Source organism: Martes martes (assembly GCF_963455335.1).
Source record: "Martes martes genome assembly, chromosome: 12".
NCBI lineage: Eukaryota > Metazoa > Chordata > Mammalia > Carnivora > Mustelidae > Martes > Martes martes.
Window position 1 is genome coordinate 65,495,443 of NC_137900.1, and position 16,348 is coordinate 65,511,790.

General features: G+C 38.4%; 1 protein-coding gene across 2 annotated transcripts in view; it reads right to left on the reverse strand.

The window, feature by feature from the left end:
* TEX10 (testis expressed 10) overlaps positions 1-16,056 on the reverse strand; it is a 63,744-nt gene extending 47,688 nt beyond the window's left edge. The window contains exons 1-5 of one of the 2 annotated variants that reach the window (XM_080819612.1): positions 15,867-16,056; positions 12,207-12,395; positions 9,633-9,872; positions 8,494-8,737; positions 2,516-2,628 (exon numbers count right to left, since the gene is read on the reverse strand). In XM_080819612.1, coding sequence (XP_080675738.1) covers positions 2,516-2,628; positions 8,494-8,565 — 185 coding nt within the window. In that variant the 5' untranslated portion in view covers positions 8,566-8,737; positions 9,633-9,872; positions 12,207-12,395; positions 15,867-16,056. Of the gene's footprint in view, positions 1-2,515; positions 2,629-8,493; positions 8,738-9,159; positions 9,873-12,206; positions 12,396-15,866 lie in introns of both variants that reach the window. The other variant, XM_080819611.1, reaches the window with a different exon arrangement.
* Positions 16,057-16,348: the final 292 nt, after the last annotated feature.

A 16,348-nucleotide genomic window follows, 5' to 3' on the forward strand; every position in this document is an offset into this window, starting at 1 on the left:
CTTATATGAAAAACCCACAGCCAACATCACACTCAATGGTGAAAAACTGAGAGCTTTTCCCCTAAGGTCAAAAACAAGGCAAAGATGTCCACTCTCATCCCTTTTATTCAACTAATGGAAGTCCTAGCTACGGCAATTAGACAACATAAACAACCAAAATGTTAAAGAAGAAAAACTATTTGCAGATGACGTGATACTAAATACAGAAAACCCTAAAGACTCCACCAAGAAATAATTCAAACTGGTAAATGAATTCAGTAAAGTTCCAAATAAAGTTCCAGAATACAAAATCAATGTACAGAACTCTGTTGCATTCTTACAGACTAATAATGAAGCAAGCAGCAAATGAAATTAAGAAAACAATCCCAGGGACGCCTGGGTGGCTCAGTTGCTTAAGCAGCCGCCTTCGGCTCAGGTCATGATTCCAGCGTCCTGGGATTGAGACCCACATCGGGCTCCTTGCTAGGCAGGGAGCCTGCTTCTCCCTCTGCCTCCATCTGCCAGTGCTCGCTCACTCTCTCTCTCTCTCTGACAAATAAATAAAATCTTCAAAAAAAAGAAAATCCCATTTACAACTGTACCACAAACAATAAAGTATCTAGGAACAAACTTAACCAAAGAGGTGAAAGACCTGTACTCTGAAAACTTTAAAAACACTGATGAAAGAAATTCAAGACAATGCAAAAAAAATGGAAAGACATTCTATCCATGCTCATGGGTTGGAAGAACAAATATTGTTAAAATGTCTATACTATACAATCTACAGATTTAATGCAATACCTATCAAAATGCCAAGAGTATTTTTCACAGAACTACAACAATCCATCCTAAAATTTGTATGGAATCACAAAAGACCTCGAATAGTCAAAGCAATCTTGAAAAACAAAAATAAAACTAGAGGTATCACAATTCCAGTTACATTCCACGTTATACTACAAAGCAGTAGTGAAACTGTATGATAATGGCATTAGACACATAGATCAATGGAATAGAACAGAAAAACCAGAAATAAACCAACAATTATAAAGTCAATTAATCTTTGACAAAGAAGGACTGAACATACAATGGGAAAAAGTCTCTTCAACAGCTCTATGAACAGCTACACACAAAACAATGAAACTGGACCACTTTCTTATACCATATACAAAAATAAATTCGAAATGGATTGAGACCTAAATGTGAAACCTGAAACCATAAAAATCCTTGAAGAGAGCATAGGCAGTAATCTGACATGGGCTGTAACAACAGTTTTCTAAATATGTCTCCTGAGGCAAGGGAAATAAAAGCAAAAGTAAACTACTGCGACTACATCAAAATTGCACAGAAAAGGCAACAATTAACAAAACTAAAAAGCAACCTAAAGAATGGAAGATGATATTCATAAATGACGTATCCAATAAATAGTATCCAAAATGTATAAAGAACTGATACAATCAATACCTAAAAAACAAATAATCCAAAACTGAGCAGAAAACATGAACAGAAATTTCTCCAAAGACATCCAAATGGCCAAAAAGCAAATGAAAAGATGCTCAACACCACTCATCATCAGGAAAATGCAAACTACAATGAGATTATCACCTCACACCTGTCAGAACGGCTAAAATCAAAAACACAAGCAACAACAACAACAAAAAACAACACGCAACGAACAAGTGCTGTTGAGGATGTAGGAAAAAAGGAGAACTCATGCACTGTTGCTGGGAATGCAAGCTGGTGCAGCCACTGTGGAAAACAGTATGGAGGTTCTTCAAAAAATTCAAACCAGAACCATCCTACAATCCAGGAATCACACTACTGGGTATTTACACCAAAAATACAAAAACACAAATTCAAAGGGATACACGCACCCCATGTTTATTGCAGCATTATTTTCAACAGCCAAACTACAGAAGCGGTCCATCAATAAATGAATGGATAAAGTTTTAAGGCAGTTTACAGAAACCAAGCTCACCTCAAGAAGCAAGAAAATTTTATTAGATAACTTGTTTTTATATTTATTTCCCCTCACTTGAGGTAAACATTTTAAACAGTTTCCAGGCTTACAATTTTAAATTCCATCTTCTAATCCATAAGCCTCTCTGTTTTAGAAAACTATTTTTCTCCAATTATCCCTCTTTCTGATACTGGTATTAGTTTCACTATCAGTCTCCTCATATATAAATGATACAACTAGATGACCTTTAAGAAACTCTCACTTAGAGATTACATAGTACTTCTCCCAAATAAAATACCCACATCAAGAAATTTTATTAAATTTATTAACAGAATTTGATGATACCTGGTACTCAATTTGCATAAAATATTTATATATTTTAAAAAAATTTTTAATGAAAATTTTAAGGCTTAAAGTGACTTGTTCAAGATCAGCCATACTACTGCAACTTTTAGTTTTATTTCACATAATTTAGATATGAACCCCTCACAGTGTAGAAAGCTCCAGTTTAAGGCTATTTTTTGGTAATTTCAGGTTAAAAAATTTTTCAAGTCTATACAGTGGAAGGAATCACAATACCTTTTATTTGTCTCTTTCCTTTTGTGCTTGGTTATTTCTTTTAAGGCATATGGAAAATGACTCATAAAATGGTGTTTGAAATCAATAAGATAATTCTTTCGAAGCCACGACTCCTATTAAAATAAGCGAGTATTAGAAAACCTATAAGAAACAATTATTTAAAATAACCAAATTTAAGCAGAAATTTGACTACCTATTAATATTCAATTATAAATTTACCATTATAATACACCTTTTGCTCATGATAGAAGATATAAATTAATTTTAAAATCAGAGTAAAACATTAGGGCATCCAATTCTCACCCATAGATATTTTTGGTGCTTTTTAATTATCTTTACTTGCATTTTATCTACTGTTTAAGAGAAGAAAAAAGGAGAAAGTATGATGTAAGAAAATTCTTAATTTGAACCTCTAGTGCAGTATTTGTAAATATATCAGAAAGTCTTCTACCTAGTGTTCTATTTATAGGAGAACTCTATTTCATAGCAATTCTATTATTTCCAATTAAAGATATTTAACATTGTCACAAAGCAATGAACTTCTCTAAAATTCTTACAGTATTCATGAATCTTTCTCTCCTACTTAAAATACTAATTCCAGATTACCATACTCTTATTTCCTCCTATCCAGAAAACCAACCATGCCATTCTGCCAGGGACTGAATGGTTTCTTGGGATGTGGGACTTGAGGTGTTTAAAATAGCTTGTCACCCAATAGCTCCTTAGTATCCTTTTCTGGATTCTTCTCTTTGTGCTAATCTGTAATTGTATACTCAACATGTCCTTCTGGACTTCTAAAAAGCAACTTAAATTTAACATGAATAGGGTGCCTGGGTGGTGCAGTCGGTTAAGCACCCAACTCTTGGTTTTGGCTCAGGTCATGATCTCATGGGTCATGGGACTAAGCCCCACATGGGGTTCTGCACTCAGCAGGGAGTCTACTTGGGTTTCTCTCTCCCTCTCCTCCTCGCCCCCAGTCCCCATGCACTCTCTCTAAAATAAATAAAGCTTAAAAAAAATTTAACATGAATAAACTGAACTCTCCCCACCAGCAGTCACACTGTTATTTGGACCATAACACAGGCATTATCCTTACTTCTCTTTCCTTCACTATGCACATCAGCAGTCCCACTGGCTTTATCAGAATCCAGTTGCTTCTCATAGTTTCAATCACTAGTTACCATTTTACTCCAATCAACAACTCTTACCTAGATTACTGCAACAGCCTCCCAACTGTTTTCCCTACTTTTCCTCTCATCTTCCTCAAAAGTCAATTCTCTACATAGCAGCCAGGGTGATCTTTTAAAACATAAATCATGCTTCAAAATACCGGAAGGGAGAAAGGGAATAAGTGTATATGTAGGGCAGGACTGGTCATCTACAGGATGGATGGTGTAAGGTTGGGCTCCAGGTCTGCTACAGGTAGATGCTGACCACAGGAAGCTCGCTAGCATTCTATTTGCAAATTCAACATATTAAAGTTAAATACACATTCAGATCATGCCAGTTCCCTGCTGAAACATTCCATTGTCTTTTCATCACACTCAGGTTAAAATCCAATCTTGTTACCATGGTAACAAGATTACCGTATGGTCCCCCGATCTGGTCTCTGTCACTTTCTCTCACTCATCATCTTCTACCATTCTCCTAGTGCCTCACTTGCACAGGCTTTCCTGCCATTCCTCAAATATGTCAAATCTGTTCTCATTTCAGGGGCTTTACACTTGCTATTTCCTATGCCTGGAAGGTTCTTCCCACAGGTCTTTACAACACTTGGTCCTTTAACTTCACTGAGTGCCATTCGATGTCATGAAAATGGGTCCCTGGGTGGCTCAGATGCTTAAGTGTCTGCCTTCGGCTCAGGTCATGATCTCTAGCTCCTGGGATCAAGCCCCATGTCAGGCTCCAAGCTCAGACGGGAGTCTGCTTCTCCCTCTCCCTCTCCCCCTGCTTCTGCTGTCTCACTCAAGTGAATAAATAAAATCTTTAAAAAAAAAAAAAAAAGAAAGAAAGAAAGTCATGAAAATATTTCTGACCACCTATTTAAAATAGCTCCCCCATGGGATGCCTGAGTGGCTTGGTCAGTTAAGCATCTGCCTGTGGCTCAGGTCATGATCCCAGGGTTCTGGGATTGAGCTCCACATTGGGCTCCTTGCTCAGTGGGAGCCTGCTTCTCCCTCTCATCTCCATTTGTGCTCTATCTCTGTCACTATCTATCTCTCTCTCAAATAAATAAAATCTTAAAAAATAAAACAAAATAAAATACCTCTCCCTCATTCTGTTCCAGAACCTGTTCTCTCTTTACCCTGCTTTACTTTTATCTTTCTTCTTAGCACTGACGTTATGTATTTGTTTACATCCATCAACCCCACCAGAAGGTTAAGAACTGTGAGGGCAAGCAACGCTGCAATGATGGAATTGTCCTTCATCTGTGTTGTCTAATACAGCAGCCACTAGCCACATGTACCTACATGAGCACTTGAAATGTGGCTAGCACAACTGAGGAACTGAATTTTAGTTAACTTAAATAGCCACATTTATAGATGCTCAACAAATCCTTGACGCATGACTGCATCTGACCATTCTTCACAAATTCTAATCTTCATGGAGAAAAGACATCAGCAATGAGACACATAAACTAAAAGCAGCATTAAAATATAAAGCTAAGATACAACACAATTCCTATAGCAATATAATACTGACCCTGAGGCTAGTAATACAAGACCCCCAAATCCAAAGTAAATTAAAAAGTTAATGTTAAATCATTTATTTTTTTAGGATTTTATTTATTTGACAAAGAGAGATACAGTGAGAGGCAACACAAGCAGGGGGAGTGGGAGAGGGAGAAGCAAGCTCCACGCCAAGAAGGGAGCCCAATGCGGGCTCAATCCCAGGACCCTGGGATCACTACCCAAGCCGAAGGCACACGCTGAACAACTGAGCCACCCAAGCACGCCTTGTATGTCATCTTTAAAACTAAGGATACACGCAATATATCAGAAATAACCAACCTCAGTAAGAACATGTACTCAACCACTGCAAATAAGATTTAATGTACCTTGAGATTTCTTTTTAAAGCAAAGATCAGAGATTTCAGATTTCTAAAAAGGTTTTTTAAAAAACACTACTTAGGTAAAAATGAAGTTTCTCAACTGCGCAGCAAATAAATACATTTAGCAAAACCTAAAAGCAAAACAGTTATTCTAAGACTGCACCTAATTTAGATGCCCATTTATCAAGAGAAGACCTATACATTTTCTGAGAGACGGGTTACAATCCAGCTTGTGGGATATAATTTGTATTGAAGTCCAAGGAATGCCATTTCATCCCTCCTTTAAAGTCTGAGCTGTTACAGGTCACCCAATGTCTTAACTACTAAGCTAAACTAAAGGTCAGTGAAAGGGGAACAGTGAGAATGGTAACAAAAAATAAATGATTACATTTTAATGTCACTGTACAACTCACATACATATTTATACTTTGTCTCTAAAATAATGGAGCTTACCTTATCCAGTTATTACAGTTAAACATAACCCATTTGCCAAGGTAAATTAGAGAATTCTATCAGTATATGCTTTTAAATACTATTTCTATTTGAATTAACTTCCTTCAGTTCATTTGAATTTTAAACAGTAGCCCAATTTAGTATTCTATGTTGCCTTCCACAGGCTATGCAAAACAGTCTTCTGAACTCAGTGTCCTGCATTAATGAACTGCTAATAAATACAACTGTATTAGAACAGCACAGAATAGTTCTAAAGCACACAACTTTAAATATCCATAAAATTAAGGCAGTGGGTAGGCCCCTTGACAATGTTATCAGAATGACAGTGGATCATATAAAACTAGTATAATTAATGAATTTGCACTTGTTCCTACATTCTATTTAGTTACAAATACTATTACTAAAGAAATAACAATAATTACTCGGTGTCCATATGTCACCAGACACCAAGATGCCCAGAATCTTTATTTCTTAGCCTTCTAAAAATTAAGGAAAGACCAGTACTTACAATTTATGTTGATATCATTACTTTTACTTTTTATCCCAGGTTCAGATAAATCCATTCAAGACTGCAAATAACATACTTTTCTAAAAAGCTATATAATTACTACTGTCACTAGCTTACATCACAGATTGCCATGAAAGACAGTAAGCTTTGCTTTCATAAAATCATACATCCTAACCCAACCCTGATCAATTTCTTGCCAATGTATGCAATGAATTATGAGACAGGCTTAAAAATCATAGTCAATAAAATGCCATGCTATTTGAAAAAGCAATTCATATAACAACTCCACAGATGATAGGTAATGGGTTAATAGTGCTAGAGTAAGCTCTTAAAATACGTACTTTAATATGATTCCATAATGCATTTCAAGATTATCAAGTATTACTTTTAATTTAACCCCATCTTATTTTATGTGGCCTATTAGCTTTAAATAAAAAGAATTAAACAAAATAAAAAAATTGCATAGTCAGTTTTGTACATATGTAGACAACTTCAAAGATTCACACCTGCCTAGTCAAAAGTCCTTGGCAGGAATTCTAAAAACCAGATGCTTCAAGTTTTAAAGTACTCTTCCTGCAACTGCCCTTTTTGATAGTGTCCTATCATATTAATTTAACACCAATTAACAAAGCTTGTTCTTCCTTAATTGCCCCATGGACTATATACAGTACATTCTCTATGCTACAGCACTCTAAGAAAGCTCCCACCATTGAATTCTCCCCCCAGAAAGTAGATAAAATAAAACTTAATCATTGCAGGGGCGCCTGGGTGGCTCAGTGGGTTAAAGCCTCTGCCTGTGGCTCAGGTCATGATCCCAGGGCTGTGGGATCGAGCCCCGCATCGGGCTCTCTGCTCTGCGGGAAGCCTGCTTCCTCCTCTCTCTCTCTGCTTGCCTCTCTGCCTACTTGTGATCTCTGTCGAATAAATAGATAAAATCTTAAAAAAAAAAAAAAAACACAAAAAAACTTAATCATTGCGAAGCATGTCTTTACTATCAGCTTTTCTAGTAAAAAAACTGATATAGACTTAGAATCTTAGGTTAATTTCACTAACACCATACCCACAACTACAGCTTACCTATACACAGTAAAGATAACTTTTGCAAATGTTTTCTGATCTTATATTCCTTACCAAGAGAAAAAAAAGAGCATTAACTAATCAAGTCTGTATGTAGCTTCTTCTCTAAATCATAGTAGTTTAAAAAGAACTTGGGGAAAAAAAAACAAAACTCAGGGTTGGTTTTGAGATCTTCACTGTGGTCCATTTCTGCTAAAATTGGCAATGTGGCACACACTGGAACAAAGTACTTAATAAGCAACATTTTAATCCCATAAAAGGCCTCCAGAAAGTAGAATGTTCCTACATAATCAATGTGCCATAACCAATGCATCCATTGTAACACCACTGTGAATTATACCTAATAAAAGCAACTGAAATCAAGCCCCCCCCCCAAAAAAAAGGGAAGGAAGGAAGAAGAAATCAAGTTCATTAAGTTATGCACTTCACACGGCACCTAGATGGGTCAGTTGGTTAGGCATCCAACCCTTGATTTTAGCTCAGGTCATGAACTCAGTCAGGGTTGTGGGACTGAGCCCCACTGTTGAGCCCCACATCAGGCTCCATGCTCGACACTAATCTGCTTGAGATTCCCTCTCTTTCTCTCCCCACTACACTCTGGCCCTCCCCCAATTCAGGTGCTCTCCAAATAAATAAATAAATAAATGAATAAATAAAATCTTCCAAAAAAAAAAGTTATGCATTTCACTTAAATTAAAAATATTCAGAGAATCTCACAAACTATTTTAACTTGCAGTTCAGGGCAAAAGCAAGAAGTAAATTTATAGTTACATCATGATAATGTTTTGGAAAATGCATAACCAATTAGTAGTAATATACGGATTTCTAATCTGCCCATGTACGACAAAAGACATTATTACTAAGAAAATACCCCCATTAAGTTCTCACCAATTTATGAGTTTCATCATGTTGTTTAGAGAGTTTCCACAGAAGGGAAATAATATTAAGAACTTGCTGCATAACCTGCAGAGGTTCTCTTTCTATACCATTTCCAACAGAAGCAGCTAGTTGCGGAGGCACAGCTTCAATCCAGCATTCAATTAGCAGTGGAATTATTATCTCAATAAATCCTTTCAAGTTTTCAGTAGATGACAGGCCTTCATCCACACTGCCTAGTCCTCCAACCAGGTACCTAATTAAGGAAGGGTAAGAATGAAAAAAAAATTAATGATTAAAAAATATTATCCCTTGTTTAATTTAAATATTAAGTGTAAAGTACTAGTAAAAATGAAGTTCCCTGAATTGATAATTACATTGATCAAGACTAGTAAGAAAATAAAATTCTAAAATGACAAAGCCAAGAGAAACTATCAAGTTTTACTTCTCATTAGGCTTTGCTAGAAATGAATAAATTAATTACTTTCAAATGACTCCTCCCATCAGTAAATAAAGTCAAATCATGAGTAACTATATGACTTTTATATGAACTTTATAACTTTTATATGAAAACTATAAAAGACAACTGCATGTCTTCCCACCATTAGCCATCAATGGTCAGTAGTTAAAATTCAATATAGGAAAACTGAGTGTGGACATAACTGAAATCCTTCTTACCGTAGCCTGAACTGTGAACTGACATTTGGCTGTGAACCCCCATTTTCATAAACCTGGATGTGCTGCTGGTCGTTGGCATGTTCCTTCCAGTTGATAAAAATGGAGTTGCTAGTGGCATGGGGATTTTCTTTTTGTTCCTGAAGTCCTTCACTTTCTCTCAACCTACTGGATCCATCTGCCAAGGCCTGAAGGAATTTACTGAGTCTCACTAAGACTTTCAGCCTCCACTGCTGAGAAGTGAGTCTCCGATTAGGATTTACAGAAAGTATCCAGGACTGGGATCTGTCTCTATTTATCAGTCCTTTGGACAGCTGCTGATGAGAAATAAGTTCTACAAAATTCTTAAGCAATATACTGCTACGGCCAGTAATTAAGGCTGGGTACTGTTCCAGCAGAATGTCCAAAACTTTTAAAGAGTCCTCCTGAATTCCTTCAGTAATGTGAGTCATGGCACTAGAGAGATGGGCACTTACCAAAGGAAAAAATGGAGAAATTTGTTCAGCTCGTATTTTGGGGGCCAGGAATTGAAGAAGTTGAACTGCTGCTAATCGTACATTAGCATCTTTATCTGTAAACACAGCAGTCACTTCACTTAATATGTTTGAAAGGTGTGCATCAATTATAAATGGGTACTGAGACAAAAGGTCTTTAAGTCCAAGAAGAGCACTTTGTTTAACCCCAGCATTGTAGTGATGCATCTGTGACAGCAAATCCTAAAAGTAAAAACAGAAGATTTAGGTATACATGCGATATTATAACATTTTCAAATAAACATGCTAACCCAAACTACAAACCATAAACTAACACTCCTTGGGGAAGCTGCTACAGTAAGTATTTTCTAAACATTACCTAGACTCTACTAAGAAGAGAAACACTATTTTATCTTTAAAATAGATTTAGTTTGGAGGCCCTTGGGTGGCTCAGTCCGTTAAGCTGCTTAAGCATCTGCCTTAGGCTCAGGTCCTGATCTCAGATTCCCAAGACAGAGTCCCGCACTGGGAGTCCCGCACTGGGAGTCCCGCATTGAGCCTGCAGGGAGCCTGCTTCTCCCTCTCCCTTTTCCACTCCCCCCACAACTCCCCCGCTTATGCGCGTAAGCCCTAAAAGATAAATAAAATCTTTAAAAATAAATAAATAAATAGATTTAGCTTCATAAAAACATTACATAATTTTCAGTTAGAATTTTCTCTTCTTGAAATTGACCTGTATGAAGGCTTAGGCATGCTATCATTTAAAGTGACAGCGATCATCATCACTATTTAAAGAACTACTATATATCAAACATACGGTAGGTGCATTTATATAATTTAACAGGCCTGTTTTGCCTATTTTAAATGGTTTTTCAGGGATGTGTGTGCCCATCCTATGACATTTGACAATTTTATTTGTGGAATAATTTACATTAATTTGTGAGAAAAACATAACTTCAAATACCCTTTCAATATTATTTAATTTTCAGAGCTTAAAAGCAAACTAGAAAATGTTTATCCTCACAAAAACTTGTTCATAAATGTTCCTAACAGCACTACACATAAGAGTCAAAAAATGGCAACAAACTGGGTGGGGGATGGGCTACATGAGGAATGGGTAGGACACTTGTGATGAATACTGGGTGCTGTATGTAAGTGATGAATCACTGAATCCTACTCCAGAAATCAGTATTGCACTACACGTTAACTAACAAATTTAAATTTAAAAAAAAAAGTGGAAACAATCAAATGACCATCAACTGACGTCTGATAAAATGTGACATAACCACGCACTAAAATACTATTCAAAAATACAAAGAATGAAGTACTGTTCTGACAGATACGCTGCTGTAACATGAATGAACCTCAAAAACATGCTAAATAAAAGACCAGTAACAAAAGAGCACATATTGTTCCATTTATATTAAGTGACCAGAATTAGCAAACCTATATAGATAGCAGGTAGATTAGTGGCTGCCTAGAGTAAGAGGAAAAGAATGGGGAGTGACTTTTTTTTTTCCGAAATTTATTTGACAGAGAAAGATCACAAGTAGGCAGAGAGGCAGGCAGAGAGAGAGAAGGGGGGGAAGCAGGCTCCCTGCTAAGCAGAGAGCCCAATGCGGGACTCAATGCCAGGACCCTGAGATCATGACCTGAGCTGAAGGCAGAGGCTTAACCCACTGAGCCACCCAGGCACCCTGGGGAGTGAATTCTAATAGGTATAGGGTCTCTTCATGGAAAGATTAATATGTTCTAAAATTAGATTACAGTGATAACAGCATAACTCCATAAATATATTAAAAACTACAAAGTAGTACATTTTATTTTATGTAAGCTCCATGCTACACACTGAGCCCAGTGCAGGGCTTGAACTCATGACCCTGAGACAAAGACCTGAGCTGAGATCAAGAGTCAGACGCTTAACCAATTAAGCCACCCAGGCACCCCTGGAATGGTACTCTAAATGGGTGAATTTTATTATTTAATTTAATTTAATTTATTATTATTATTTAACTTATTATTATAAGTTATTATTTATTATATACTTATATTATAAGTTATTATTTAACTTAATTTAATTTAATTAAGCCACCCAGGCACCCCTGGAATGGTACTCTAAATGGGTGAATTTTATTATGCACAAGTTACATTTCAATAAAGCTGTCAAAATTTTAAGCAAAAGTACTGCTCAAACTTTAACTTCACACATTTACAACGAACCTATAAGTTATGTGCTATGTATGAGTTCAAAATGAGTAAGACAAGATCTTCATGAACTATAAAAACAACTGGAAAACTGTCTCATCAAAAACCTGATACATCAAAAAGTTAAACATAAGAATTATTTCCAGCGCATATATTATCAAATAGGTATACAATGAAGAAATCACTGTGGGTTTAGCTGAGCAAGTCTTTCTAGAGGAGGTGGGAAAGCTTCAGTGGCAACTCAGATTTGGTTAACAAACTCCAACCATCAGCCATCCATAAACCCTCAAAATTGAAACAATTTTTCACAAAAATCATTCTAGATGATTTCAAAGAAAGTATTATTTTATCAAAACAATATTTACGATTTACCTTTATGTTAAGCTTTCTATTGTTTGTTGGAAGAGCTCCATCTTCTTTGAGTTGCTCAGGCAGATGTATAGTCTTAGTTTTAAAGTTTGTAACAGTAGCATTTTCTAACTTGGGTTTCTTTTTACCAACTTTTAGTTTTACTTTTTGAAAATCATCTTGGCGTTTTCTTTTTTTGGTCATTCTTCAGTGCTATAGTGAAAAGAAATTTAAAACAATGGGTAAAAAAAGAAACTCAAAAGAATAAAGACAGTGTTTTCCAACATTTATATTAACTCTAAATTTTATTTCAAAGACAATCAAGAATCAGGGCCAATAAGAACTATGCCAAAGGATCAAAGTATCAAATGGAAAATACCTTTACCAAGAGGTATACCTTAGTCAAGAGACACTGTAAAGAGGAGTCGTCAACAGTAAGGCAACAAACCTCCCACAGGTTTGTCAAGGGTTTCTAGCCAAGGAACCTTCCTCAAGCAATTGTGCTAAACAGAAACCTTTGGAAATAACATCCTACCCAGGGTTTGGGGGGAGTGAGGGGGAGAGAACACATTTGCTCCTGGCCCCTCAAAGTCCCTGAGGAACCTCTACTAACAAAACTAAGTTTTTAAATGCAGCCTGTAATAGAAGTTTCATGAACCTAAGCCGATGTTTGAAAAAAGTGTAAGATTCAGAAATATATAGCAAGGAAAGTAAATGAGCATTTCATGAGTAAGGGAAACAGGGTATAGATCAGGAGTAGAGAATAAGGCTAGTATAGGCAAAAATGAGAGAGCAGTATTTTGAACAACAGGACAGATTCAGATTAGATATCCAAAAGCAGGATAAAAAAGCAGTATAAAAAGAAATCTTGTGTAACAGAGGGGTAAGGAACAAAGACTACCTAGGCCAGTGTTATAATAAGTAACTTGGGCATAAACATGTCATCTTGCACTTCCCCCTCTATACCACATTCTGTCAATTTACATCCAAATCTTCCCATTTACACAAAAAAAGCTTTGATCTGTGCCTATCCATTCTCAGGACACTTCTTAAATCCTTTATTTCTACCCTAGGCTGTTTATTAGTTTCCCGCATCAGTATGCTTGTCTTGTTTTTAGTGTCTATTCCCTAGCCCATTTGCTGGAGTCACAAGAGATCTTCCTAAACACAAATCTGACCAAGGCTCAGGGCTTTTCAGCTATTCTTTAACTTCCTTACAGTAAGAACACAGCATGTCCTTCCTAACTTCCTCTCCAGCTTTATCTTCCTACAAGCTAACATCTATCTAAAAATTAGCCTCCTATACCTGGAACCAGCTCAACTCTAATTGAAACCTCTCCCAACATGCTGCAAAAATAATGAATTCTGTACACCCACTGTAATAGGTAAATTACCTCTGAAATAAATAAAACTTCTTCTGGTCTACCATAATCATCCTATGTCCAGGTACTTTTTTTTTTTAAAGTCATAGTACTATAAGTCAGAGTCCAAAAAATTTGAGTAAAATGAAGCTTTACATTTATTGTGAAATAAAATAGCTTGTGCAAGACCAAGCAGCTCAAGTTCCAGGAATCCAGAAGCCAATCACCTATAACATTATATCCAAATTCACGTGATTTCAAGGTTTTAATACATTAGAGCCCCTTGAGCTAAGTAGGATTTGGCTACATAGGTTAAGAGCAGATTCTAGAGCCAGACTGATTCAGTTCTTATCCAGACTGCCACTTTCTAGCCGTAGTTAAAAGTGTGCCACAGTTTTTATCCACAAAATAGGGATAATAATAATTACATCATATAGTTAGTATGAGGTAAGATTATTGAGGAACAAATGAGTTCCTATTTGTAAAACTGCACCTGGCACTGTCAAATATATATAAGAACAAACACATATATTTTCTTAAAGTCTCAGGACAAGTACATATCAAGCACAGTATTAAATACATTATGTACATTAGCATTCAATTTTCACAAAACCATGTGAGCAAGGTGATACTAAATCCATCTTAAAGATATGGCTCAGAAAGATTTGTCAGACCTGTATTAGGGAATTGAGGAGGGACTAAGGGCTCTGAAAAATCAGCTTTATGTTATACAAACTGGAATTAAGGTGAGGATTGCAAACCTACGTGGCAAAATGGTTCTCATTTCATTTATACCAATTCCAAGTATTCATCCCACCCACACCTCTATTCCAGTTTTTTAAAAAAATGGTTAAGCAAAGCATAAAAAGAATACTCACCCTGCCTCTTTTAATAAAAAAAGAAAAGTTTTCATTGAATAAGCAAACACATTTTGTGAGCTTTCCCTACAATTTTATTACTAGATAGTACCAGAGATGAAAATAAATGGTACAAGACAGAAAAATCAAATGAATTAACCCCAACTCACCAATCCTCCGTGCTATCTTGAGCCACTAACTACCTGAGCTGTGGCCATCATACAGTCTGTCAAGCTTATGTCATATTATCCATCACTTTGTATAAGTCATCAACTAATTTCGCTGTTAGGAAAACTAAGAGGGCTGATCGCCATTCCTTGGCTTTTAAAGCTGGTACTATTATTTTTGAGTGCACAGAGAACATTTTTATACTAGGGACTTTTAAAGTTCTATTACCTATTTGTTATTTTCACTTTAAAATAAAGATTTTCAGAGACGCCTGGCTGGCTCAGTCGGTAGAGCATGCAACTCTGGATCTCAGAGTAATGAACCTGAGCCCCACCTTATGGGTGGAGAAGACTTAGAAATAAAAGCTTTTAAAATAACTAAATAAAATTTTAAAAATACAGATTTTCATAGCACAGCACAACAAATATTTTGACTAAGCCACTTAGAGAGTAGCTGGTACTGAACAGAAAGTACAAACTCCAGTCTCAGGGGCTAAATTTTGACATCACTGGACGTCCTACGCGGGTAAGCCCCTGAAGTTCTAAAACTGAATTTCATATATTCCAATTACAGGTCTCCTAATTGCAACACAAGGGAGATTCCACAGTATCAGAATTTCGATCGAGTCAAATTCCAGCTAATCTGTCTGCCACCCCATTACCCTAATTTCCAACTTCTTGTTAAAAAAAATTAATAATGCATACTGCAATTTTCTTTGATAATCTCCTCGCCAACCCCTTACTCTCACGAGTTCCTCCCAACTCTACTGAGGGGGCCAATCGGAGAAACCGGACTTCTCAGAAAGTAGATGCCCCAAAGCGTGCCAAATCAGAGAACCTCCGATGACGCTCTGCTCCCCCCACACCTGAACGGCGACAGGGCCGTGCAGTAGACGCCCGCTCATCCCCACCAACCGTCTTGGTCCAGCAGCCCACATGTGAAGAGCCCGTGGACGGTAAGAACGATCGTTTCTTCTACTCCTGCGGCCCGTGGTCAGGAACACAGTCGGGGAAGCGGGGCCCAAATCAAGGTACACCGGCCTAAAAGTCTCTGGGACGCGAAACCGCGCGAACCCGCCCAGTCACTTGAGCTTCAAAAGCCCGCGGGGTGACCCACCCCCACACCGCCCCTCTCCGCACCCAGACCCCGCACCGCAGCAGCGCCTCCGGACGGCCCCCCGGGCGCGCAGACCAGCCACAGCCGGCCTGGCCCGCCTGGGCCGCGAACCGGGGGGCAACGGCACCGTGCGCCGTCCCGCGCCCCGGGAGGGCCCGTCCCGACGGGCGGCGGCCGCTCACCTGAGGGCCCGGCCCGGACCCGGACGAGGAGGCACAAGAAAAGAGCGTCCGAACAGAAGCCCAAGGGGTGACGGCGTACGCCACCGGCCTCAGCCTCTCGCTCACGGAGCGTGTTTTCAAACCGCCTCGTCCTCACGCGGCCGCGTCTCCTTCCGCCGCCCGGAAATCAGGGCCCCTCCCCCGCCGCGCCGCGCTCACGTGACCGCGGCCCGCAGCCGCGCGCAGCCGGGGAGGCGGGAGTGGGAGAGCTAGGCCCCGCCCTCGGGAGGAGGGGACCCGCCGGAAGCCCCCTGCGCGCCGGGAAGCCGAGGGAGCGTAGCGCAGGATCCGAGGACAAAGCTTGGCTCTAAGTCCGGCCCCGAACTTCCTGGGCGTGCGTGGTGGGAAGGGGTGTCGCCCTGGTTACGGCTGCTTGAGAACATACCTATTCTCCCCTCGATAGACCGCAGTTCCTCAGACCCGGAGCCGCATTCAGAGAACAG